General features: G+C 41.1%; 3 protein-coding genes across 5 annotated transcripts in view; 2 read left to right on the top strand and 1 right to left on the bottom strand.

Annotated features, from left to right (window-relative positions):
* pdcd2 (programmed cell death 2) overlaps window positions 1–1,129 on the top strand; it is a 4,118-nt gene extending 2,989 nt beyond the window's left edge. Inside the window, exon 8 of the mRNA XM_068730517.1 lies at window positions 1–1,129. This exon is cut by the window's left edge and continues 284 nt beyond it. The gene's annotated coding sequence lies outside the window, so the exon portion shown is untranslated.
* A 210-nt stretch (window positions 1,130–1,339) lies between these two features.
* Window positions 1,340–6,693, bottom strand: tbp (TATA box binding protein). 3 transcript variants are annotated; one of them, XM_068730427.1, is made up of 9 exons: window positions 6,550–6,693; window positions 5,864–6,092; window positions 5,172–5,325; window positions 4,845–5,022; window positions 4,418–4,505; window positions 3,661–3,752; window positions 3,325–3,492; window positions 3,034–3,128; window positions 1,340–2,774 (listed from the first exon to the last, which is right to left on the bottom strand). In XM_068730427.1, exons 2-9 carry the CDS (start codon window positions 5,912–5,914, stop codon window positions 2,695–2,697), a joined length of 906 nt encoding a protein of 301 aa, XP_068586528.1. In that variant the 5' UTR covers window positions 5,915–6,092; window positions 6,550–6,693; the 3' UTR covers window positions 1,340–2,694. The 3 variants fall into 3 exon arrangements, with proteins under 3 accessions (XP_068586528.1, XP_068586527.1, XP_068586529.1); XM_068730426.1 differs by having other exon boundaries at window positions 6,583–6,692; XM_068730428.1 differs by having other exon boundaries at window positions 6,589–6,668.
* A 39-nt stretch (window positions 6,694–6,732) lies between these two features.
* On the top strand, window positions 6,733–8,462 carry psmc3 (proteasome 26S subunit, ATPase 3). The gene is made up of 2 exons (XM_068730425.1): window positions 6,733–7,697; window positions 8,004–8,462. Exons 1-2 carry the CDS (start codon window positions 6,753–6,755, stop codon window positions 8,340–8,342), a joined length of 1,284 nt encoding a protein of 427 aa, XP_068586526.1. The 5' UTR covers window positions 6,733–6,752; the 3' UTR covers window positions 8,343–8,462.
* The last annotated feature ends 756 nt before the right edge of the window (window positions 8,463–9,218 follow it).

Raw genomic sequence — 9,218 nt, 5'->3', positions numbered from 1 at the left:
TGGACACATGCTGCTGCTCGTCTAACGGATGATACACAAATTAAAATCAGTATGTAATTAAGCTGACCGAGAGAGGAATTTAATTAAGACTATCAAGGACAATGAAGATGTTTCTGGAGGGCAGAAATTCACCATCTGTATTAATTGTTCTATTAAGTTTAAACAGGAATTCTAGTTCTGGTTTCTCACCACTTCCAAATATTTCCTATTATACTTTTAAATTCTGTCTGTTAAGAACAATGTTTGAGTGTTATTCTGACCCGTGTGGTTAGTGGGTTACGTCCATTTTCAGTGCTACATACCATTTATACAGGTCTATTGAAGCAAATAGTCAGCAGAACAAATAAAATATCACCGTGTGCCTGAACAAGTTCATCTGCTTTTCAGCATTTTTCTGTGGGTTTGAGACAGAAAATGTACCTTTAAAATACTATCTAAATACAACCTGTTAATTATATCTTCACATTTAATCTCATTGGTCACAGTAGGGAGTGTAAAAAAGTTGTTATAAGGCTCTATATATGTCACTGAATGATTTATCAATACCTTTCCAACAAATATTGAAATAAAAGGGTTTAAATGCAAATGTTCAATGTCGCAAGTTAAGTCTAAATTGTCACATGACCTGAGCTGTTTACTTCCTGGTTGCACCATGAGAAGAGGAAGGCAGCATCAAAGCTCCCAAACAAAAGTTAGTAAAGTATGTGAACATGAAGTTTTGTCGTACACATCAATAAGGTGACTAGTATTGATAGATGCAATTACTTCACTTTGTTCAGTGTGGTCATGGAATGAGTTAACGTGTAACAGCAACAGTAGTGACTCGTAGCATAACGATACATCTAGGTTTACACATACTTATACACACAGTTCATGTTCTACTCAACTCTAAGTTGTGAGTTTCACTTTGATTTCTGGCAGGGCCAAAGAAGATGAAAGGTGATTTAAGTGACTTTGAATGCAGCATGGTTGTTGGTGTCAGGTTTACAGAAAATGGTCCAAAAGCGATAATATCCAGTGAGCTGCAGTTCTCCATCGTTTATGGTGTCTGTACACAACTGATGTTTACTGGAATGAATGTTGTGGATATTGATATTTTTTTTATTCTAATAAAATCATGTAAAGCCTGCATTTTGTCTAGGACCAACACAATTACTGTAGAAATATTGCAATATCTTAGAAAAATCTTACCAGTCTAAAAGAGTTAAACATTCTTCTGACCGTATGTGAAGAGCTGCTCACACACTTCTTAGGACAGCAAACATCTGTTCACTGGACAACAAAAATGTTGTTTCCAAATACAACAGCACCAAAAGTTCACTGTAGTAAAAGAAGCAGATTTAACGTTTAATGTGCATGTACACATTTATTAATGCACAGCGCAGCACATTAACAATTTCAGAAGAACAATTGCTTTGAAATGTGTGACGGGGCTTCCTGGTCTCCTGCTGAACTCCAGAGTCACGGAGGAAAGTATTGATTAATCCCCGTCCTCTTCTGCTGCCAATGCAGACGTCAGGGTGGAAGACACACAGATGTTGAAGCTGACCATCACCGCAACCAGCTCACCATAAAGTGCCAAAAATGTTGTGGCTGAGCACACAGTATGGATGACCAGGACAGATTCACATTTTCCTTGGCACAAAAATAATTCTTCAAAAGAAAATTTAAAACATTTTTTTGAATGGGCAAAAAACTTAGAACAATACATAAGCATGGCAACACAATGCTTAGTTTATCAGACATCTTTTAGTGCTCCTGAATATAAGATGCAAGAAGTTAGGATAAGTAAAAGAAGAGGTCGCCTACTTTAAAAATCAACGGCGTCTTTTCTTCATGTTCTGGTTGATTTATAAGTACAAATGTAGTCCAGACCAAATGACACAAATGTCAAAGAACTAACCAAAACCTTGATGACAACTTAAGTAGCAGGACTCAGATCAATTTAGTTTAACTTCTGTTTAAGAGCATCCTACTTACAGTTACAGTTTAACAGATAAACAGTATTTCTCATGTGAAAATGTTTGAATTTAGAGAGAAATCAACTTCAAGCATTCATGTAATTAGAATGAAGCTGAATCAAGATCAGATAGATTTGAATGTAAAAGACATGAAGATCAAACTCCCAAAAAGGTTTGAGATAAACAGTCACTCAAACTAAAATCTTAAAAATACTGTTAAGAGGAATGTGGGGCTGACCGACCCGAACATGTCTTGTTATAATTTGGGGACTGAGTGAGCAATTTATAAAAATGCAACGTACAAAACTATTTAAAATGGCTTCAAATAAAAACTAAAAACAGCCTGAGTCAGACTGCTTCTCTTCTAATCAGCGCTTTTTACATTTCTTTACAATCTTATGTACAATCAGGGATGTGAACAGCACAATAGAAAAAGCTAAAAATAACTGGACAAAAAACAGAAAGAGTTTCAAATACACGAAGAGGTCTGTGTGAAAAATATGCCGTTGCTTGTGATCAAAACACGGCAAAAAAACAAAACCTGTAAAGATTCTGTTACTCAAAAAATCTGAAACTGGGGAGGGGGGGGGGGAGGGGCAAAAAAATAAAATAAAAATAGACAACTCACATCCCTGTACAACAGTCCATCTGTAGAGGTCAAGATATAGATGATTCTTCTTGTGAATAAAAAACAACGAGTCGGTGATAAATGTAAAGGAAGGAGCGACGGGTTCTACGTCGTCTTGCGGAAGCCTTTCAGGATGGGGTAGATGTTTTCAAACGCTTCGTAGATCTCTGCTCTCACCTTGGCACCTTTAAAAACACAACATTTCTAAATAAAACTTCTTTTGTAGGTTTTTAAGGAATCTGATTATTTCTTTTTGAAGAGGTTGGCAGATACATCATCTTTTAACAACTATTTATGGGATTCATATTAAAATGATATATACATATTTGTAACTCTAAAATAGTGATTTCAGTATACTAGTACAGCTGTACATGTCTGATCTGAACAGTGGTGATAACTGACAGTATGCATTAATACCCATCAGCAGTGAGGATCAGGTCTTACCAGTGAGTACAACTTTCCCAGAGACAAAGATGAGCAGGACAATTCTAGGTTTGATCATTCTGTAAATCAGTCCTGGAAACAGCTCCGGTTCATAGCTGAAACAGACAAATCATTTTATTATAATCATTACAAGTCGACGAGAATAAACCATCTTGCGGTTCCTTCTGAGGCACAACTGTGCAACCACAAGCGTGACATTCTCACAACGCAGCCATCATATGCTGGTGCTTTCAAAGAAGCAAAAATGAATGATTTTTAGCTGCATCAGACAATAGAACAAACAGAAAGTACCTGCTAAACTGCTGATGTGTGAGGACTAATCCTTCCAGACGAATGGGGAACTTCACATCGCAGCTTCCCACCATGTTCTGAATCTTGAAATCCAGGAACTTAGCAGGAAAACCAAGCTTCTGCACCACACGAGCGTATTTTCTGGCAGCTAACCTCGACTGCTCCTCACTAAAAAGAGAGAAGAGAGGCGGATCATATGGAAAAGAAAAAAGTTAGTATTCAAGAGAGGAGAGGAGATACAAGGCACTAAGGTAGAGTACATTGTATTCAAAGACAGGGCCAGGCTTATTATGATATTCAGCACATTAAAGGTGAGCAAATAGCCAGTATTGTGACCTCTTGGCTCCAGTGCAGACCATCTTCCCGGAGCTGAAAATGAGAGCGGTGGTCCTGGGCTCTCGTATTCTCATGATGACCGCAGCAAAACGCTACAAACAATAGAGAGAGCGGGATTACATCTAGCAGTGCTTCCACATGAATGTAGTTGTGTGGGATGTTGAGCATAAATACATCAAGTAGGGTTGAGCAATAAATCCGTATGATAATTTAACACTCAATGGAATCATATTGTGATAAAGTCATATATCAAGATATCATTATACATGATAACTTTGTCTAAATTGATAACAAGCATATTCTAACTAAAATGTATCAGAAAATCAGATTTTTTTATTGTGATTTCTGATTATAAAACCATGTGATTATTTCAAATGGTTAAAATGTGTGCCATGAAAACGGTCAAAGACGAATTTTGCTACAAATGGTAGCTGATAAAACCACATATGTAAACAAATAAACCAACAGGCAAGTTGACTTGGATGTAGATCGCTATGCAGTTAGCCATTGGGGCTATTTCAATTGGCTACTTTCAGTGTTTACTGTGGTACCCTGATATTTGTGGTGTTGCATGAATCCAAATTTCCCTGCATCTCTACATCAGAGGTGGCAAATGCAGAGTTAGCTTGACCCATAAATTCGCTATGGCAACATTTAAGGGAAATACAGCTGGTGAAATTAACAGGAATTTTCCCTAAAGCCCCACTGCTGAGCAACAATGAGATGATCACAGTAACATGTGGCACTGCAGTCTCACCTTTGGGTTGTACTCTGCATTCCTGGCTCTCAGGGCAATGGTCTTCAAGTCCAGTTTACAGCCCAGATTTACAGTCGATACTATGTTTCTAAAAGTAGAGTAAAAAAGAAACGTAGAGAGAAAAGAACTGAGTCAGAGACTTATTAGAAAACTGTTCAGTCAGGAACACTGACTGAGTTTGAGGAAATAATGGCAATGAAGTTAACTTTGGTAGAGAAATTAAAAAAAGACACCCTCTCTGAAATGTCAGCGATATTAATTTTTCGGGTCTCAATAAATTCTAATTCACCGTGAGCACAATTTTGGTCCTTGCATCGTTTCCTTATGACAACTAAGGTAACATAACATAAAAGTGTGTCTATTAGCTAGACTATTCCAAAGTGTTATTGATAAACTGATACTCTGACCATTCTTTCATGAAACGTACTGTAGTTGTGGTACTATTCCAGAGCTCTCCGAGGCTGGTGTGGCCGGTGTGACGGGGGTCATGGGGGTCAGTGGAGTGCTGTAGAGCGGGGTGTTTCCTGGCAGCGCTGTGGTGGTCGAGCCTGCAACCGCCTGGGAATGATAAAGCTGAGGGGTCTGCCCAGACGTTCCAGGAAGGCCTGGCGAACAAAGAAAGTATTATTCTAAAATATGAACCGATAATAAACTTCCACTACGGTTCTGTGTTTTCCCAGAAAAAAGGAGGACACCATGATCTCACTAGGCTGAGAAATGATGGAGAGGATTGTGGCAGTAGTGAGTGCTGTACCTGCGTTTGCCTGCTGCGCCTGTTGCTGCTGTTGTTGCCTCTGCTGTTCCTCCAGTATAGACAAACTATTGGTGTTCTGGACGGGCTGTGGGGTCAGGCCTGAGCCATATGGCATCATGGGACTGAATATCGACATGCCTGGAGTCATGGCACCCTGCACAAATGACACAACACCAAAATAACAAAACATGAATTTGGGATTGAGCAGGAACGCCATATTAGAATCTAATTATAATGGGTTGATTTTGTAGGCTGCACAGCTATGTTACCTGTTAAAGTAACAGTAATACTCTAACCCTAAATTGAGTGCTTGCCATTTTTACATATCCCATTAAATTAATTGCCAATACCAGAAATAGATTTTAGTCATGGTGCAAGCATCTGCTGCAACCTGTGAGCTCACTGCATCTCGTAAACTTGAAAGATGTGGAGCTATGCCGTGGTTATGTTTGCAGCACCTAATTGTGGCTCACCTGGTAGACTTAATCTCACTCCTGTATGTGACATTATACAGTGACAAAGTTACTCCCAAAGCCTAATTTACTTGGCTATGTGAGAATCACATTTCCTCTCTCGTACTGGCAGTGAATATTGTCATTAAAATATTAATAAGCTGCAACACTGAAGCAGCAGGGTGGGAGCTGATGTCTAGCAAAATCCAGCTGGTACCTTGATGTATAAACCAGAGTTACCTGAGGGGAGGCCTGCCCCTGAAAGGGAGGTATACTGTTGTTCTGGTCCATCTCTTTAGCTCCTCGCGTTAGTTCACTGCTACCCAAGAGCAGGAAGTAACTTCACACAGCAGGTGCCTCAAAGATGTGCTTGTAGAGTCTATAATACAGTAGAAAAGCACCAACAACCACAGTGGACCGGACTCTGCAGAAACACCCTCTTCTCGTCTCTCCGACAGCTATGTCGTGCCTGAAAAGTCAGACAGAACCAAAATGTACTCCGACAAACAATTGATACCTATTAATTACCGAGCACCATCAAAGTTGAGTGAAGAACTTGCAAATGATCTGAAGTCACATTAGTGCAGCACCACCGGTGGCGCCAACGCACTCACTGCTGGCTAAACATCACATTTAGCTTTAATGCACGTAACTTTAGCTCGTTCATTCATTCAGGGCCCAAATGCAGTATGCGTCATTTAAATGGTAGCGTGTGCAAAATACTGGTGACAAATCTATCTACACCCGAGAAACGTTCGTCTTCTAGCAGGACGTCTTGACAGCCTCCTAAATGAAACATATCAACACACTGGCTAGCAGAAGTTAGCTGCAGAGCTAATATTAGCAACACTAGCTAACATGTACTCAAACATAACGTACAGTGACATTGTGTGTTAAAAAGAGTTGTAAATAACTTTGACACTTGCCAGTGCACCACAGTTCATTGCCCGCCAACTTACACTCACACTCTCGCAGTTTAGACTAGCACAGAAAGCGAGTTAATGCGGCTTCAGGTTTGTTTGATCCTCGCTCTTCTGCTTCGGCGCTCACGAGCGTCGTCGACTAACTACTTCCGGAAGAATAAGCTTTAACTTCCGGCGCGTCACAATTCAACGCAGTCAGAGCAAAGATGGCGTCGCTGAGTGACAAATCAGTTTGGGACGAAGTGGAGGATGGAATCGGCGAAGAAGTGTTAAAAATGTCCACAGACGAGATAGTTCAGCGGACTCGTCTCCTCGACAGTGAGATAAAGATAATGAAGAGCGAAGTGCTGCGGGTGACTCACGAGCTGCAGGCCATGAAGGATAAAATCAAAGAAAACACGGAGAAGATAAAAGTGAACAAAACTCTGCCGTACCTTGTGTCTAATGTGATCGAGCTGCTGGACGTGGACCCTAACGACCAGGAGGAGGACGGGGCTAATGTGGACCTGGACTCTCAGAGGAAAGGAAAGTGCGCCGTCATTAAGACCTCCACTCGACAGACCTACTTCCTGCCCGTGATCGGGCTGGTGGACGCCGAGAAGCTGAAGCCCGGAGACCTGGTGGGTGTCAACAAGGACTCCTACCTGATCCTGGAGACCTTGCCGACCGAGTATGACTCCAGAGTCAAGGCCATGGAGGTGGATGAGCGCCCCACAGAGCAGTACAGCGACATAGGAGGGCTGGACAAGCAGATCCAGGAGCTGGTGGAGGCCATCGTGCTGCCCATGAACCACAAGGAGAAGTTTGAAAACCTCGGCATCCAGCCACCCAAAGGAGTCCTGATGTACGGTCCACCTGGCACTGGGAAGACCCTCCTGGCCAGGGCCTGCGCCGCTCAGACCAAGGCCACTTTCCTGAAGCTGGCTGGTCCACAGCTGGTCCAGATGTTTATAGGAGATGGAGCCAAGCTGGTGAGAGATGCCTTCGCTCTGGCCAAAGAGAAAGCCCCATCCATCATCTTCATTGATGAGCTGGACGCCATCGGGACCAAGAGGTTTGACAGTGAGAAGGCAGGAGACCGAGAGGTGCAGAGGACCATGCTGGAGCTGCTCAACCAGCTGGACGGATTTCAGCCCAACATGCAGGTCAAGGTAAAGAGGCTGCCACCAAAAAAACCTTTTGCATCACCTCATATGTTTATTTACATCGTCATTCTATCAGAAGTTATATTTCATTCACAGCATCATTTTGGGAGAAATCGGACATAGTGATTAGTGGTTAGTGCTTAATTCAATTTAAATATAAAATATAGGCACTCAGCACAAACTTACACATCAAAAAGTGTAATTGATGTACAAAAAAAACTAAGTTAAAAAGTTTGTTCTACTTGGAACAAAGTTAAACACCAACTACACTATGATGACTACAGCATAACTACATCCATTTTTATTTTCTAGGTGATTGCTGCCACCAACAGAGTGGACATCTTGGACCCTGCGCTGCTTCGTTCAGGTCGTCTGGACAGAAAGATTGAGTTCCCCATGCCAAACGAGGAGGCCAGAGCTCGCATCATGCAGATCCACTCCCGCAAGATGAACGTCAGCCCTGACGTCAACTACGAGGAGCTGGCTCGCTGCACCGACGACTTCAACGGAGCCCAGTGCAAAGCTGTGTGCGTGGAGGCCGGCATGATTGCGTTGCGTCGCGGGGCCACAGAGCTGAACCATGAAGATTACATGGAGGGAATCCTGGAGGTCCAGGCCAAGAAGAAGGCCAACCTTCAGTACTACGCCTGAGGACACTGTTTGTGTCTGTGTTTGTTTGTGAAGGAGTCTTTGCTTATTAAAACAGTTGTTGGGTAAACACGTGTTACAGTTGCTGATTAACTTGGATTAATAAAAATAAATACAATGTCATTAAGTGTTGTCTCTTCCTGCTGAGCATTAATAGGTCAGTCTTTGTTTTCACTCTTTCAGGTGGTGAAGAATAATGGCACTGATGTGAAATTAATAATCAGATAAGTGCAGTCTTCATTGGTCTGGCGCTTTTATTTAGTGTTATTTAGAAAAAAAACAATATCAGAAATTTAACCAACATGAGACAGCAGGAAAAATGTGGACAAAGCAGCCAACCCGTCAAAAGCACAATGCATAGAACCAAGTTCAACACAAAAGGCCATTTTCTTTATAGACATTTTGACAGATGGCAAAGAACAGGTGCAATTAATAGCATTCAAATTGGCTGCATTCTTTTATTTAATTACAAGTTTATTTGACAGGGACAACACATAATAAAAACACATTTCAATACTTGAATGCATGAGATCTAGCTAAAAGCTCATTTTCATCTACAGTCCTCATTTCATTCAAGTGGGCCAGTTCCACGGTCCTGCTATAAACACTAGCTGAGTACCAAACCTATATTACATACTAATCATCATAGCACACTGTTTTGGAAGTTACACAGAAATATAAACCTTTACCATTTTATATCAACAGGAAATGACATAATACGAGTGAAGTGAAATGATGATCAAACTGTAGCTTTGAAAAGCCAATTAGACTTCACAAGGATACATAAAAAAAAAAAATCTGGGATTTAATGTTTCATTTCCAAGATTTTTAGTTTCTAGTTGTTTCACCACCTAAAATGTATTTAACACTGCATGTTTC

This window comes from Cebidichthys violaceus, unplaced genomic scaffold (assembly GCF_023349555.1).
Source record: "Cebidichthys violaceus isolate CVI_PGR_0920_01 unplaced genomic scaffold, fCebVio1.0.p SCAF_5, whole genome shotgun sequence".
Lineage (NCBI taxonomy): Eukaryota > Metazoa > Chordata > Actinopteri > Perciformes > Stichaeidae > Cebidichthys > Cebidichthys violaceus.
This window is presented reverse-complemented; position numbering and strand designations above follow the sequence as displayed.

Bases quoted from the DNA above. Each gene is read 5' to 3' on its own strand.
- tbp (XM_068730427.1), bottom strand. From the start codon at position 5,914: ATGGACCAGAACAACAGTATACCTCCCTTTCAGGGGCAGGCCTCCCCT. The intron at 4,506-4,844 runs GTACGTTTCATG...CTCTACTTTTAG, and splicing joins GGAATAGTACCACAACTACA to AAACATAGTATCGACTGTAA. The intron at 3,753-4,417 runs GTGAGACTGCAG...TATTGTTTGTAG, and splicing joins ATGCAGAGTACAACCCAAAG to CGTTTTGCTGCGGTCATCAT.
- psmc3 (XM_068730425.1), top strand. From the start codon at position 6,753: ATGGCGTCGCTGAGTGACAAATCAGTTTGGGACGAAGTGGAGGATGGA. The intron at 7,698-8,003 runs GTAAAGAGGCTG...TTTATTTTCTAG, and splicing joins AGCCCAACATGCAGGTCAAG to GTGATTGCTGCCACCAACAG.